Below are 15,129 nucleotides of genomic sequence, written 5' to 3' on the forward strand. Positions count from 1 at the left end.
AATGGCCCTCGGCCATAGCCCGGCAACTCCTCCGCCTCCGCCCTACTCAGGCTCCTCGCCGTCCTCATTGGCTGATCACCGCCCCGGAGCCCGCCCCTCGGCTGCCTCGCCCCACCCCGGCCTTCAGGGGAGCCGCAGTGAGTCGGAAGCGCGCCTGGGGTCCCAGGTACCCCGGAAACAGCGGCGGGAGGGCCTCGCTGCCAGTCCCGGAGGGCTCCCGCTCCTCCCCCGGCCCCCCCTCCCCTCAGGAGAGATCGATGCCACAGCCTAGGCAAGGCCTGGGGTTGCAAGAGCCTCCTAGGGCTCGCTTTAATGTCATACACAGGTCTGAGGGACTGAGAGCCTGCTGGCCACTGGCCGCCCTCCCTTCCCCCTCCCGGCGTCCTCTGGTCCAGTCGTGGCCAATCTGTCCGAAGTGTTGGCACAGGCTGGGAGGCAGCGGCCACCTTCATAGGGGGAAGGTGAAGAAGTCAACCTCACTGGGCAATCAGTTACACAGGCCCTCTGGTTGGGCAGGGGCAGGGGCAGGGGCAAGGACAGGGGCAGGGGCAGGGGAGAGCAGCTGCTTCCAGGATATGTTGGGGCTTGAAGAAGACAGGAGGAAGAGAACTTTAAGCTCTCAGCTTTCTTTTCCATCTCAACCTCGGGATCTCTAAACAACATATGGAGGAAAGGGGGAAGGGGGGGGTTCTAGTGTCTGGAAAAAGTTCCCATCCATCCCAGAGAGCAAGAGGACAACGGGGAATGGACTAGTAGGTTCCTTGGGTCAGGTCCAGAGGAGCATCTCTAAGCAACCTGTAAAACCAGGTCAACAGTGCAGCCTCAAAATATTGGTCCCATTTGGGCGACCACAAGTATACATGCTCCACCATTAGAAAGCTGGCCACTCTGAAGTACTGGCATCACAGGTGGCAGTGGCATCACCAGAGACAGGAGGCAGGATCTCGGAAGTAAGTGCTAAGTGGTCCTCCCCATCCTGCATCCAGGGGTCCCGAAGAATCTGCTCCAGCGAGGGCCGGTTGGCAGGGTCAGGGGCCAGGCAACGTCGAATCAGGGCCTCACAACCTGCAGAATTGGGGTGGGAGATCTATGGGCCAGAAGGGAGGGGAGAAAGGGGAGTGGAAGTAATCCAAGGAATGGTAATGTACCTTACCTGGGGAGATGTGGCAGTGGAAGCGGAGTCGTGCTCCTAGGATCTCCCGGTCATGCTCAAAGGGGATGTCACCACAGGCCATGTCATAAAGAAGGATGCCTAGGGACCACACAGTGGCTGGTAGAGCATGGTACTGCTGCTGAGAGATCCATTCTGGTGGGCTATACACCCTTGTTCCTACAAAGCCAGAAGGCCCAGGGCCCCATGTTTGAGTCACCAGGCACTAGGCTGCCTTGTCCCTTTCATTTATCCACTCTGGCACTCCCCAAATACCACTGGCCTGGGCTCTCACCATCAAAGTCGGTGTAGGGCTCATCCCGGAGCAGGGCACCAGAGCCAAAGTCAATGAGCTTCACTTCCCCCCGCCTCAAGTCCACTAGGATGTTCTCATCCTTGATGTCTCGGTGGACAACACCACGGGCATGGCAGTGGCGCACAGCAGCTACCACCTGGCTGAAGAAGCGGCGGCACCGGCTGTCTCCCAGGGGACCCCGCTCAGTGATATAATCAAACAGATCCTGGCCGTGCTCTGGCCGCTCAAGCACCAGCAGGAAGCTCTCAGGAGTCTCAAACCAATCCAGTAGTTGGATCACACCCCGATGACCACCCCCAGCCCCGACCTTCCTCAGCAGGGCCACCTCCAGTGGGCATGGGCCTGAGTCAGACTGCAAGAAGGCAGAAGACATGGGGAGCAGCTGCAGTCACTTGGACACAGGTGCCAAATATGGCCCAGAGAAGCCTCCCCACTTGGAGTACGCAGACCTCCCTCCCATACATGCATATATTGGGGGGTGGGGTGTAAACCCATCTCCTGTTCCAGAGACAGTTAGGGACAGCAGTAGAAAAAACCTCGAACTTTGCCTCAGAAAGAATGGGCTGCAAGTTCAGTTCTGCCACTTTCTACCTGTGGGCCAGCCAGTCCTCTCTAAATCTCAGGGTTCGAAATATCATCATCACCCCCTCCCGAGTTCCCACCCAGCGGCCCAAGAGAAGCCCAAGGACATCCAAGATTCCCATAGCTCACCCAGATAAAGGGGGGGGGGGTTTCCTATCAGAGAATATCTTCAGTACCTGTGCCCCTTTCCCACATGCACACTGTGTCCCAGAGGGGAGATTGAGTGTTCAGTGCCCAGAGCAGGTTCCAGGGAGAACATGCCCCAATATTGAGGCGAGTTCCAGCGCCTGCCCAACCATGAATTCCCACAGATGGGTTAGAATCCTCCCCTTTGGGGAATGCAGACCTGGCCCATCCTTGGGCAAAGGAGAAGGGAGACAGTCCCTTAAAACAGGAGATGAGTCACCCATGGGGGAAAGAGGTGGGGAGCATACACACCAGGGGGGCCCAGCCCAGAACGCGGCTCCGGGGGATCAGCTTCACAGCAACCTAAGAGATGAGAAGACAAGGGGCCCAGGGAGACGATGGAGAAGCAAGGGAGGGAGTAGATCCGAGGGGAGGGGCGAGCGAAGGGGGGTGGGGGGGAGACATAAGAAGAGGGATGGGCGGCAGAGATCCGAGGGGGGACCGGAGGAGGGAGATGGGCGGGGGAGGAAGACCCGAGGGGAGGGGAGGGTGGAGGAGATTCGAGAGGGGACCCGAGGGGTGGGGCGAGCGGGGGCGATCCGAAGGGGGACCCGAGGGGAGGGGCGAGCAGGGGCGATCCGGGGCGGGCCCCGAGGGGAGGGGCGGGCGGGGGCCGTAACGGGGAGAACCGAGAGGAGGGAACGGAGAGGGGGCCCCAGGGAAGACGGCAGGTGGGGGGCAGTCACCTGCAGGCGGTCAGCCAGGCGGTGCGCAGAGAAGACGGAGCCGAAACCGCCCTTGCCCAGCAAGGGCCCCAGGCGGTAGGCAGCCTCCAGGGCCTCCTGGCCCTTGCCGGGCCGGCCCGGGGGCTCCGGGGACGGGAGCGGAGGCAGCGCCTCGGGGCCCTTGGTCAGCATGGCCCGGCTGGCCTGGGGGGTGGCCGCTGATGCGAGTCTCCCGGCTCCGCCTGGGACGGAGGCTCGCACTCCACTGGCCACCGGGCGGCCGAGCCAGCCGAGAGGTCAGCCCCGAACGCCCCGCCCTCCCGCGCCGGGCCAATCGACAGCTACGGATTTGCATGGCGGCCCCGCCCCGGCCTCCTCACATCCCGGGTAGGGGCCTGAATGCAAATGAGGGGAGTGGGCCAAGGATTTTTCCGGAATGGAGACTTGAGGGTTGGTTTCATTAAACCAGAAATGGGTTTGGAGGCGGCTCTGGGGACCCCAAGCTCGGAGAGCCCGGCAGGCGATGCCCTCCAGCGCCAGGTAGCCAAGCCTCCGCCGTCCCCCCCGTCCCCCCCCCCCCCCCCCCCCCGCCCCTTCCCAGTAAGCGAGAAAAGGCTGGGGGCTCTTTGGGAGGAAATCGATGGAATCTCCCAGTAACCTCAGCCCGACCCGGGGTGTGGGGAGACAGAGGCTCCCGAGAAGCTGGACCTGCCCCCCCCCCCTCCCCCCAGAGAGCAAAGGTCAAAGGCACAGGGTGGGGACTCAGCGCAGAGGGCCACACAGCTCAGCTCAGCCTGGCGTGGTGGGCTGGGAGGCTTAATCTGCTAAGATGGGGGGAGGAGGGGTGCCAAGTCCTGTCTTGTCAACTTGGGGTGGGGGATAGGAATGCCCTCCCCTCTCTCAGGTCCAAGGAAGCAGCTAGATAACTCTGGGACAGTGAGAGAAATTGGAGTGGGGGGGGGTGTGTGTGTGCGTGGCACCCAGAGTAGTCACTGGATACAGGTCAGAATTTCATTGTCCAAAATTTGTGGTTTGAAATGGGGGGAGCAGGCCTCAAGGCACCTCCTTCCCACCCCTTAAAAGAAGAAAGACGAGAGAAGAGTGGAGGGGACAGGTCCCAGTCCAGCCCAGGGCCCCTGCCACCAGGACGCAGCTGGGCCAGGATGTGAATTTTGTAGAAGATAAAATTACATTTTAATAAAGGGAGAAGGAGTAAAGACACCCAAACACTGACGACTCAGACGTCCTCCAGGCTGGGGGGGGGAGGGGTTCTACGGATTCCCCCACCCGACCACTCACACCCTCAAGAGAGGGCAACAGAGATGGTGCACATAATTTCCCTCCTTTGACAGGTGTATCTGAAAAGCTGTGGGGACACTGGTGGTCTACGGGGCCACTGTGGTTCGCCGGTGTTTCTCAGGGCCTGCCCACATTCATTCTGCCACTGAATCCATGTTGGAGTTTAGGTGCTGAGGAGCTCAAGGAAGGTGGGGCATGATTTGAGGGAGCTGGGGGTGGGGGTGGGGGTGGAGGGAGGCATGTGATCCAAGGGGTGGCCAACACTGGACCAGAGTGCGAGAATCCCCCAAGGGCTGGCCAGGCCAGGGATGGGAAGAGCAGTGGAAGGCAGAAGGAGGGGGAGAGGGCGGGCAGGGGGCTCCAGTCCCTGGTTATCAACTCTTGTCTGGTGGGGGGTCTCTGTGAACTGTGTTTTTCTTCATACTGTCCAAATATTCCTGTTGGGAGACGGCAAGGACAGAAGCCAGGATTTCATCGTCGTCCCAGTCGTTCAGACCTAGTGGGAAGGGGAGAAGAATGGAAATGAGGCCTGGTGGAAGGGGAGCCAGCAGTCTGATGGGGATGAGACACTGGACCCTGAAGAGCCTTACCAAAGGCGCTAGGTGACATCTGCTGGATGAGGGCCCGGCATTCCAGAGCAGGGTACAGGGACACAAGGGGGGAGGTGGCTCGGTCTCCTCCTGTCACTGACTGGCTGCTCGGACCTAAGATAGATGGATGGGTGTCAGGAGGCCCCACCTGGAAGGACAAGAGAACTGTCCCCTCCCTTCCCTTCAGGTCACCAGGAAACACTGACCTGGTGCGCAGGGTGAGGGGGGTTTGGCGAGAGTGAGGGCATGCCCTGGCGAGGGCGGCTTGGGGCCCAGCTCTGGGTGAAGGTCCTGCTGCTCAGGAGAGGGGGCGGTGCTCCGCTGCCTGGGGGACCTGCCACTCCATTCCTCCAGACCACTAGAGGCCGCTGCTGTGGCAGAGCTGCAAGTGGCGCTGGCTTTCCGGGGCTGGGAGAAAGGGCAGTAGATGCGCCCACAGGGTTAAATCTTGCCTGGAGAAGCAGGCTGAGGCCTACCCTTCTAGGGCCTGAGTGCCCACTGACCCCTAGCCCTGGCCTTACCTGTGCTTGACCCCTGACCTGCCGGGCTTGCTTTTCCTGGTCCCGAAGCCACTGCAGGTAAGACTCTCTAGCTACCTGCTCCTCAATGGCCTCATTGGTGGCTTCCCAGTCTGTGGCCCGCTTCTTATCCTCCAGCATCTGCTGCTCAATCCAGGACTCTTCTGACGTTTTAATGGCGTTCTTCATCAGGGACTGGTCAGCAAACTAGGGGGAGAAGTGGCACTTTGGGTATTTAAAGGCTGGGGTCAGGGCAGAAATGAGGCTATCCAGCCCTGATGGAGGAAAGGAGGAAGGGAGGGAGGAAAGCAGGAGCCTCTGGCCAGATGATGTCAGCTTCTCTACATGGAGGGAGGAATAAGTCAGGCCAAGTCAACCCCAAGAGCAGAGCCACCTCCCCCCAACCCTTTGGGGGGGGGGCCTCAGCTTAGCCTGCTGTTAACTAGGGTGGTCTCAGACAGGAGGGGACATGGGGAGGCAGCACCATGTAGCATGTCCACCAGGCCCCCCTGGCTCTCTGTCTTTGCCCACACACTACCTCCTGCCCTTGTGGTGCTCAAGACTGAGCCAGATTGGGAAAATAAGACATTTTAAGGGTCCTCTCCCCACCCTCATCCCCCAGGGATCTACCTCCTCCCAAAGGTCAACAGGGCCAAAAGGATGGAGGCCACCAGAATGACTCCCCCACTCAACAAAACGGAACGAACTGAGGGAGGTGCAGAGGAGAGGCCAGAAACCACTGTTGTGGCTATGCAGAGAGAAGATGGCTTCCAGAGTCCCTGTCAGTTGCGAGTATGTATGTGTGTGTGTGTATAAGTGGGCATGTGCATGTGTGTGCATGCTCCCATGTGAAGAAACAGGCCTGAATGGGACAGGAGAGGAGGGCAGACAGTAGACAGAAGAGCAGCTGGGTCCAGCTCGCGGGCTGCTCACTCACCCCTGGCTTGAAGGAAGGGAGCCCCAGCCCCACACCAATGGTGGCCTTGTTGGGGTTCACCACTGAGTTGTAGTGGACGTTGCGATGATAGCTGACCCGGATGGGCTCGTCCTCATTCTGCTGAATGCCATGAAACGTGTTGATGGGCTCTGGGGGGATGGGGATACTTGTGCTGTGACGGATGGGGTGGGGCAGGGCCCAGGCCGGCTCCCCCTCCCGCCCCCCCTCCCCTGCGGCTCCTCCCCGGCCCTACCTGTGCTGTACTGGTACACCTCAACAGGCCGGTTGTACATCTCCGCCATGGCCTGCATCTCGATGTGGTTCCCATGACAGTTGTTCTTCCTTTTCCGGTTGATGTAGGTGGTGAAGTCCTCAGTGACATAATTGGAGAAGTAGTCTGCATTCTTCATCTGGGGAAGGAGGGAGTCTGGACTCAGCAGGGGACAACAGTGGGTGGAGCAGGCCCCCAGCCAGCCCCAGTGGACCCCAATCTCACCAGATAATCCATGCAATGTTTCCGGACAACCTCATGCATGTCCTGGTCACCGTACACCTGGTCCGCTGCAGAAAGGTGGTACAAGGTCAGAGCTGCAGGAGGGCGAAGCCAGAACGAGGAAACAGGCCCCGAGAGGGGCCCGGGTTCCAGGTCTCACAGCACACCAGGCTCAGAGCAGGTTCTTGCCATTCCACCCAACCCAGCTGTGCTGTGGAAAGAGAGATCACTGCCCTCGCTTCTTCCTGGGCTCATTTCAGTGAAAAGGGAAAAGTGTGCCACCTGGTTCAGGCCAGCCCCCTGTATAAGTCCAGCCTAGGGAAAGGGCAGGCTTCCAAGTTAGCTGGGGGACAGGTCGGAGAGTTGAGCCTAGAAGGGGTCAAACTATGGAGAAAGGCCCTGACCTTGTGGGCCTTTGACCATGCCTGCCATCTGGGCATGACTCTGCCAAGGGGGAGGGTGGTGGTACAGTCTTAGGGAAGAGGTCTGGCCCCATAGGCAGCAGCCCAACATGGTGGTCAGAGGAAGGAGAGCAGCTCCCACCCTCCACCATTTTCATGTTGTGTATGGGAGGGAGTAGTGAGCCATTTGCCAATGTAAACCTGTCACGAGCTTAGATGTTCCAACAAGTCCTCAGAAGCCTGGGCACCTAGCCCATGGGGAGAGTAGCAGGAAAGGAGGAGAGCCACCCCGTCTGGGGCGCAGGGGACGAGTCCTCTCACTCCAAAGGCCGAAGTCCAAATGGAGAGGGATTTGTCTACCACCTGCCCCCATCCCAGCGAAAGTCCCTTTCTCAGCTCCTCCCCCACACCCGTCTAAGCAAATCCCAAAACACTCTTTGATGGGTTTTGATGGAAACAGAACCTCCCCCTTTCAGCTAAGCCCCTTCCAAAGGGGCCTAGGAGCAGAAGGGCTGAGGGCTGGTCCTCCTACCCTGAACCTTAAGGCTTCTACTGAAATCGGTCTTGTCTTTCGAGGAGGGAAGGGAAGCCGATAAGATCCTCCAGCCCTGACCAGGCTCAGGGCCAGGACTGGAACTCTCCTAATGGTCCAGGCCCTACGTCTAATTCTTCCTCTATGGAAACAACCCTGGACCACTGAGGAAGGCTTCTGGGGCCTACCCCTCCTGTCTCTCAAGCTAAAAGGCAGACATCCAAGGTGGTCGAAGCAGGCTGAGAGGCAGTTGGCTCAGCCCTCCACCCCACTCCATGACCTGTCCACAGTGAAATGAAGGAAAAGGCCCTGGATCCCAGTTCTGGCTGTTCTTTCCCTCAGTATCTTCAGCTGTGAAATGGGGCTGCCTGCCCTCACCGCCTTCCCGGGGTTCTGGAGGAAATGATTGGGTTTCTTTCTACCATCAGGATAGGGGAGGGATCCAATAGGGACAAAGAGGTACCCAGGGCCCTTGCTGATCTGGCACCCTTGTCCCTGGCAGAGAACAGCACTCCTCCCGTGTCTCCAAACAGGGTCAGGGGGGCAAGGCTAGGCCAAGCTAGCAACCTCCCCCACACTGCTAGGAGCTACTATGTCTACATGGCTGGGCAAGGGAGTGTGGGAAGAGGAACCTGGCCTCACTTCCATGCTTGCTTGATCGCTCCTCTCCTCTCCTCACCCCACCAACCCTTGGCATCCTCCCAAGTGCTTCCACAGCCTTGGCCACCTATATCCACTCCCTGCTCTCTTTTCGGGGGCTTCTGTGTCTGGGCTCTCTCCCCCACTCCTCATTGATCATCTCATTGACTTATGCCAAGTCTCAATTGCAATGACTCCCACATGGAATTCATTCTAGGCTCTCTCCTACTGGAACTTCCATATACCACCCCCCCCCCCACATCCAAAACAGAATCCCACTTTTCCGAGTCTTCACCCTCCCTAAACTCTTGTATCCACCCCTCAAGGGCAGGCCTGGGGCCCCCATTCTTATCCATTCCCCAAATGCTGGTGTGACCACCAAAAATCCACCACTAAGTCCCCTGGGGTTCAAAGGCATTCCCAGTCTGCTCCTCCCCTCTCTGAACCAATCCCTGGCTTTGTTGTGTGCCCCCTCCTGCCTGTTCCTTTCCATGCTCACCTCTCATTCAAGCCCAAGCTCCTTTCCCTGTGGTCAGTGAGGTCTCAGGCCTGCCAGTCTAACATCCCATAGTAATAAGAAAGTAAAGCAATTGAGAAATATGACCTCATTTGATGCTCACAACCCTGGAAAATAAAGGCTGTCACTATCCCTATTTTATAGCTGAGGAAACTGAGGTAGACAGAGATGAAAGTGAACAGTCCAGGGTCACACAACTAGTAAATTAGCAAGTGTCTGAGGCTGGATTTGAGTTCAGCTCTTTCTGACTCTAGGTGGAACGCTCAGGGCAATATGGCACCCCCTAGCTGTACCTGTACATAGTCTATGCTTAAATAAACAAATGCCTGTCAGTAAATGGCAACCAAGGATCTGAAGGAAGGTTCCTTCCTCTGCAGAAAGGCCCCCAACCCCCTGCCGAGGCAAGCCACAGAACATTCTGGATCCCATTTCCACCCACACTTCAAGGGTTACAAAGTACCCTTAGACCACATGGAGTTCAACCCCCTCAGAGGATGATGAGGCCCAGAGAAGGGTCCACTCTCTCCCCACCCCCAAGGATTGAATTTAGAGCTGAGCTGGGGCCTAGTAGGGGAAAGGGCTGGGCACGAGGCCAGCCTGTCAGGATCCTGCTGAGCCCACACAGTGGGGAGGATGATGTACACTTGATTTCCCAAGGAACTGCTGCAGGTAAGACACCCTGCCAGCACCCAGGAGAGGACTCTGATTCTGGGCCACAGGCTAGCATCAAAAGAATAATGGGGTTGAGTCGGATCTGTAAAGGGGAAGGCTTTGGCTAGCCGGGGCCTGCAGCTCCCCATGGGTTGGCTGCCTTTGGCACCCCCTCATCAGGCTCAAAGCAAATTTTCGCTTCAGCAGTGACCATGTGGATCTCTGAGTCAGAGCCAGATAACAATCTTCCCAAACCCCCCCCTCCCTTTTATCCAATCAGGACTCAGCTCTCCTCCGGGTCCCCAGTAGCCTGCCACAGTAGTCCTGGGCAAAGTCCTTCTACAGCAGAGGACTTAAAGCCATCCCCTCCTCTCCCTCCCTCCCTCCTCCAACTGAGGCTGAGGAAGCAAGCCTCATCATGTGCCCCCATGGCTCCAGCAGCTGTTTTAGAGAGTTAGGGATCATAAAAGAACCCTAAGAGTAGGAGCCTTTCCCAGCCAGATGAAAGGCCTGGCTGGCTGCTGGCCTGCCCCACTCCACCATCTGCCAGGGGCCCGCCTCCAGTGGGGAGGCCCAGGGCGGTCAGACAATTCATTCTCATTGAATAAAGCCCCACTGATTGGCTTCACCTCAGGGGATTCCCCCCCCTCCAACAGATCCACCTGGCAGGAATGAGAGCCCCTTCCCTAGAGGCCAGGCACTTTCCATCCTCACAACAACACTGGGAGGGAGGCGCTGTTAGCCCTACTTTTACCATAGAGGGAACCAAGGCATTGCCCAGGAATTGTCTGAGGCTGGATTTGAACTCAGGTGTTCCCAACTCCAAGTCCAGAACTTTATCCAACACACCACCAACTATTGGAACACACTTAATGTGCACCTGCACCAGCTGCTGCTAGCAAGCACACAAAGCATCACGTACCCAAGGAGACACATGGAGCTCAGGGGTGCTGGTTCTCCCAATCATTCTACCTTTCTAGGGGTATACGGAGGATGAGAGGGCTCCCCCTCCCTGCCTCCCCAGCCCACAAGGACAGCAGCAGCAACAACTCACCCACTGCCCGGAACAAGCAGGCCCCATCCTCCTTCATCTGTTTGATAATGAACCCTTTCTTGTCCCGAAGGGCCTTCTCGAACCAGTGCTCCTGCTGAAGATAAGAGGTGGCAAGAGCTTAGAGGCCTCTGGTTGCCCAACACCCATCTGGCTCCAGGCCTCCAAGCCAAGCTGCCCAGTGGCCACCTTGTCTCTAACCCTCCTGACAACAAGCTGGCAGGAGGCTTCAGTTTCTTCACATTCCCAGCTGTCTCTGAGCAGAGGGAAGTCCCCAATGCTGGCAAAGCGGGAACTGAGGCAGGCAGATGTGGCTGCACCATTAGCAGAGAGAAGCCCCAGCCTCTGTGACCCAACTGTGGTCAGTCAGAGCTTTGAAGATGGCAAAGGGAGAGAACTGGGGATCTGCCATCTCCCATGAGGCCCTAAGCTACAACCCAAATAGCCTACAATATAGGAAGCATCCCAACTCCTGGGAGACCCTGACCAGTGACCAAGGTGCTGCAGAGCTGTGTGTGGGTGCTGGGCATGTGGTATGACAGCCACAGACAAGTGTCTTGGCCCTGCATTGCTGCTTAGCAAAGAGGAGAGCCATGTAGGCCCTGGGCACAGCAGTCCAAGTGGGCAAGCCAACTTCTTTCCCCCGTGGGGGTACTTTTGGTGAAGTGAGAGGGTAGGGGGCACAGACATGTACACTGGCCGGTGTGAAGCATCGCCCTCCCCCTACACCCTGCTGACACCTGGTATCTGGCACAAGAAAAAAAAAAGTCCAGTGTCCCCAGAAGTCGTTGGTTGGGCTCTGGGCCAGGCCTGGACGTGGGCGAAGGGCACCAAGAGCAGTTAGCTTCAGGGTACTTGCCCCCCCCCCCCCTTTCCTTTGCCCACAGTGGCCTTGCAGGCAGTGAAGGTGAGAAGCCCACTCGGGAGGCCGGAAGCAGTCCTTGCTAGGTGACCAGAACTTGCTCAGGGAGGGAGAATGGAACAGAGAATCCAAGTTGGGGAGGGGTGCTTCTCCAACAAGGCAAATGGTTCCTCTTAGTCCCTGGAGCTCCTCTCCTGCCTTTCTTCTTACATCCTTGTACCCCTCTGCCACCCCACACCCAAAGGCCAGGCAGCAAACTTGGGCCCAGTCCTGACCCAGGACAAAAGCCCCCACAGGGAAGGAGCAAGCAGTTACAAAGCACCTACTAAGTACCAAGCGCTCTGGAGACCAGAGGATCTTCAGAATCATTCTAGGAGGTAGATATTATTATCATCCCCATTTTACAGAGAAACTGAGACGGACACAAGTCCAGCACAAAAGAAGTCTTGCCTGAATCATCTGATGCTGGATTCTAGTTTTTTGGGTCTTGTGCTCTGTGCACTGGACCAGTTACAACTAAAAGGGGGCCCCAACTCCTCCGTTCCCCCAAAGAAGTAGCTCAGGAAAGAAAAGTTTCCTCAAATTCAGCTGACAAGTAGAAATCCTGGGCCTCAGGGCACTCCCAGTGGAGCCTCTCTCTTCTTAAACACCTTAGTCCCCCCCTCCCCCTTCTCAGTCCCCCAACAGAAAGGAGATGCACCAGCTCTCTCCCAAGATATCTTGGCCAGCTGTGCTGAAGGTGCGCATTTTAGGGTTGCCCCAACTTGCTGGTCAGCAGGTCCTTGGGGCCCCCCATGGCCTTCTCCAGCATGCAAATGTTCACCTGAAGGCCTGGCCATCCATATGCATGGGAGTCAGGCTTCCTTAAGTCTGGGTTCTTGGCAGGAGAGACTCAAAGCAGCTCCCGGACTATGGAAGGTTTCTCCAGGAGTACTAGCTAAGAATTCTGGAGACTTTAAAGAGCTGGGCAAGGCCACAGAGGCACTAACAGGACTCGGAGCCAGGTCACCCTGACATCTGCTTCATCCTCATCTCTCAGACAAGGAGTGCACTGGAAATGGAAGAACAGAGTTCTGCCAGCCAGTCCTGTCCTCAGGAGCCTCCAAAATAGTGGAGAAGATACAGGACAGCACCTATGCCCATCGCTGAGGTCCAGAAGGACTACAGAGACCCAGTAGCCTCCAGCCACCATTCTCCCCTTTCCCTGCTTGGCCTGAAGAATCATGGGAAGAGAAGGGGAACCAGGAAGGAATAGGGGAAGGTAGGTAGGCAGGAAAAGGTCCTGGAGAAAGAGGAAGAAAAGAGGAGCACTTTTGGGGAGAAAAATTACAAAAGAAAGCAGAAACAGGGCTCCATGGGGGAACGAGAAGGAAAGATGGGGTAAGAAAAGCGAGGGTGGGGGGATCAGAAATAGAATAAAAGCAGGGGGGTCTCCAGGGATTGGGGGGCATGCCCCAAGGAGTAAGAAAATCAAGGGGGGGGCAAAGGAAAGAGGCAAGAAAAGCAGCAACGGGGGGCTGGGGATCAAGAAAATGGGGTGAGGGCAGGATAGGGCAAAGGGTGAAAAAAGCTGGGGGGGGAACCAAGAATGAATAAGAGCAGGGGGGCAAGGACGGAATCAGAAAAGCCAGGAGACTCTAGAATGGGGGGGTAAGGGATTAAAAATCAGAGGGCTGGGGCCTAGGAAAGAAAGGGTAAAATTCGAAAAGCGGGGGGAAAGGGGAGCGCAGGGAAGTAACAAGGAATCCGAAAAGGCCCGAGGTGGGGGGGGGGGGGCAGGCATGGCGTAAGAAGGGAGCAGAGGTGGCCCGAGAAGAAAAGATGGAGCGAGCCAAGACCCGGAAGCAGGACCGAGACGGTGGGGGGGGGCGGGGGGGGGGGCGCTTGGGCCTCATAAACTCCCCACCGGATCGAACAAAGAGGAGAGGGCCGGGCAAACGATCGAAGACGCGGGGGCCCCTCCCCGGGCCATACCTGCTCCACCGTGGCCGGGTCCATAGCCTCCACCCGGGCCGCCGCCGTGTCGTACTCGTCCTCGCTGTTGTAGCCCGCGCCGCCTTCGTCCCGCTCGGGGCTGCCCCCCGCGCCCGAGCCCACGCCGCCGACGCCACCGCCCGGAGGCCCGCCGGGGTTGCCGCAGGGGCCTGCCTGCTGCCGCCGCCTCTTGCTGTGGCCCGGGCCCGAGCAGCAGCCGCCGCCGGGGCCGCCGCCGGGGCCGCCCACGGCGCCCAGGCCCAGCCCCAGGCCGAGAGCGTCGGCGGCCCCGGCTGAGGCCGGCCCCCCGGGGCCCGGGGGCGGCGGCGAGGCCTGCGGCCGGGAAGCCGCGGAGCCCGCGCCCGAGGCCCATCGCGCCAGCGGCGGCGGCGAGGCACGCGAGCGGCCGCCCGAAGACGGCCCGGCGCCCGGAACGCCCTCGCCACCGCCCGGGCCGCCGGGTCCACCGCCGCCCGGGCCGCCGGGCCCGCCGCCAGGCTCGCCGTCCGGGCCGGAGTCGGCGTCCGAGCCGGCGGGCGGCGGCCCGGGCGGCGGCGGCGGCTTCTTCTTGGGGAGGATGGTCATGGCGCCGGCGGGCGCACGCTCGGCCTGGGCCGGAGCTTGCGGCTCAGCGGCTCCGGCTCCGACGCCCCCTCAGGGCCGCCGGGGCCGGGCCGGAGCCAGGCCGGGCCGGGGGCCGGGGGCTGGGGAGCCGACGGGCCCCGCGGAGCTGTAGCGGCGAACGGGCCCCCTCCTCTTCCTGGCCGCCGCTGCCTGGGCCGGGAGCGGAAGGAACTGGAGGCGGCGGCGGGAAAGGCAGGGCACGGAAGGGAAGGAAAGGAAAGGAAGGGCAAGGCCAGGCGAGCGGAGGCCGGAAAAGAGCCGGCGGACCCCGGGAAACTGAAGGGAGAAGGGGCGGAGCGAGGGCCCTAGGACCCGGATGAGGAGGGGCGGGGCCCGGCGCAGGCCCCGGATGGGGAGGGGGCAGAGGCGAGGCGAGGCGAGCCCAAGGGGAGGGGGCTACCCGGGGAGCGAACCCTGGCAAGGGTAAGGCCCTGTCCGCTGCGTGCCGCGAGCTGAGCGCGCGAGTCGGGGACCGACTGGTCGGCACAAGAGGCTAAGGAGGGGGGCGGGGCGCGAGCCCCGCAACCGCCGCTGGCTTTTCCTCTTCCTCTCACTCCCGACTCCCGGGGCTGCAGGCCCCGCCCCGCTCCACCAGGTGACTGACAAAAACAAACACCCCGACGCGGCGGGCCAGCCCCCGCGGGGCGCGCAGACGCACTTGACCGCGGAGGAGAGCCTGGCCCCCTCCCTTTCCACTCTGCCCCGCCCCCGTCGAGGATGGCGGGCAGTGTACCCGGAGGGGTGAGCTAAGTCCGGACCTCGTGTTCCCGTCTCGGAGAGCGGCGGAGGGCACGAAGGCCTTTGCGACTTCCCCGGCCGAGGGCCTGAGAGAAGGCGCAGTGGGAGGAAAGAGCAATCGCTCCACGGGCGCCTGCTCCTCCTCGTTTGGCGACTTGCCACAGCGCGTCTCCTACGAGCCCCCGCGCCGTCACTTCCGCCCCATGCCGCCGCCCTTCCCCTCCTGTCAATCACCCCAGCCCTCCTCCCCTTTCCCCCCTCCCCGCCAATCTCCCCCGCCGAGACGCGCGGGCCGGGGCATTCGGCTCTCCTAACCCTCTCATTGCTCAACCTTGGCTGTCAGTCAAACGAGAAACTCGCCCCGCCTCCGCCCGTTCCCCTTCCTCCATCCCATGCGCGCACAG

The 15,129-nt window shown here is 59.8% G+C and overlaps 2 protein-coding genes across 3 annotated transcripts; both read right to left on the minus strand.

Annotated features, from left to right (window-relative positions):
- Window positions 1–279: 279 nt before the first annotated feature.
- On the minus strand, window positions 280–3,178 carry PIM2 (Pim-2 proto-oncogene, serine/threonine kinase). The gene is made up of 5 exons (XM_072627192.1): window positions 2,921–3,178; window positions 2,487–2,537; window positions 1,446–1,818; window positions 1,154–1,330; window positions 280–1,065 (listed from the first exon to the last, which is right to left on the minus strand). The coding sequence occupies exons 1-5, from the start codon at window positions 3,089–3,091 to the stop codon at window positions 872–874; spliced, it is 966 nt and encodes a 321-aa protein (XP_072483293.1). The 5' UTR covers window positions 3,092–3,178; the 3' UTR covers window positions 280–871.
- Window positions 3,179–4,069: 891 nt separating this feature from the next.
- OTUD5 (OTU deubiquitinase 5) lies at window positions 4,070–14,080 on the minus strand. Of its 2 annotated transcripts, none has more exons than XM_072626162.1 (9): window positions 13,364–14,080; window positions 10,531–10,624; window positions 6,740–6,804; window positions 6,497–6,653; window positions 6,244–6,392; window positions 5,310–5,513; window positions 4,995–5,196; window positions 4,789–4,902; window positions 4,070–4,694 (listed from the first exon to the last, which is right to left on the minus strand). In XM_072626162.1, the coding sequence occupies exons 1-9, from the start codon at window positions 13,946–13,948 to the stop codon at window positions 4,573–4,575; spliced, it is 1,692 nt and encodes a 563-aa protein (XP_072482263.1). In that variant the 5' UTR covers window positions 13,949–14,080; the 3' UTR covers window positions 4,070–4,572. The 2 variants fall into 2 exon arrangements, with proteins under 2 accessions (XP_072482263.1, XP_072482264.1); XM_072626163.1 differs by having other exon boundaries at window positions 10,531–10,621; window positions 13,364–13,575.
- Window positions 14,081–15,129: the final 1,049 nt, after the last annotated feature.

This window comes from Notamacropus eugenii, chromosome X (genome assembly GCF_028372415.1).
Source record: "Notamacropus eugenii isolate mMacEug1 chromosome X, mMacEug1.pri_v2, whole genome shotgun sequence".
Lineage (NCBI taxonomy): Eukaryota > Metazoa > Chordata > Mammalia > Diprotodontia > Macropodidae > Notamacropus > Notamacropus eugenii.

What these genes read in the sequence shown, in the direction of transcription:
- PIM2 (XM_072627192.1), bottom strand. Translation starts at nt 3,091, where the DNA reads ATGCTGACCAAGGGCCCCGAGGCGCTGCCTCCGCTCCCGTCCCCGGAG. An exon ending in TTCTGGGCTGGGCCCCCCTG is followed by an intron (nt 1,819 to 2,486) that starts GTGTGTATGCTC and finishes GCCTTCTTGCAG; the next exon opens with TCTGACTCAGGCCCATGCCC. An exon ending in GCCCTACACCGACTTTGATG is followed by an intron (nt 1,331 to 1,445) that starts GTGAGAGCCCAG and finishes CTGGCTTTGTAG; the next exon opens with GAACAAGGGTGTATAGCCCA.
- OTUD5 (XM_072626162.1), bottom strand. Translation starts at nt 13,948, where the DNA reads ATGACCATCCTCCCCAAGAAGAAGCCGCCGCCGCCGCCCGGGCCGCCG. An exon ending in CTGCTTGTTCCGGGCAGTGG is followed by an intron (nt 6,805 to 10,530) that starts GTGAGTTGTTGC and finishes ACCTTTCTGCAG; the next exon opens with CGGACCAGGTGTACGGTGAC. An exon ending in AGGTCAGGGGTCAAGCACAG is followed by an intron (nt 5,197 to 5,309) that starts GTAAGGCCAGGG and finishes CCTTTCTCCCAG; the next exon opens with CCCCGGAAAGCCAGCGCCAC.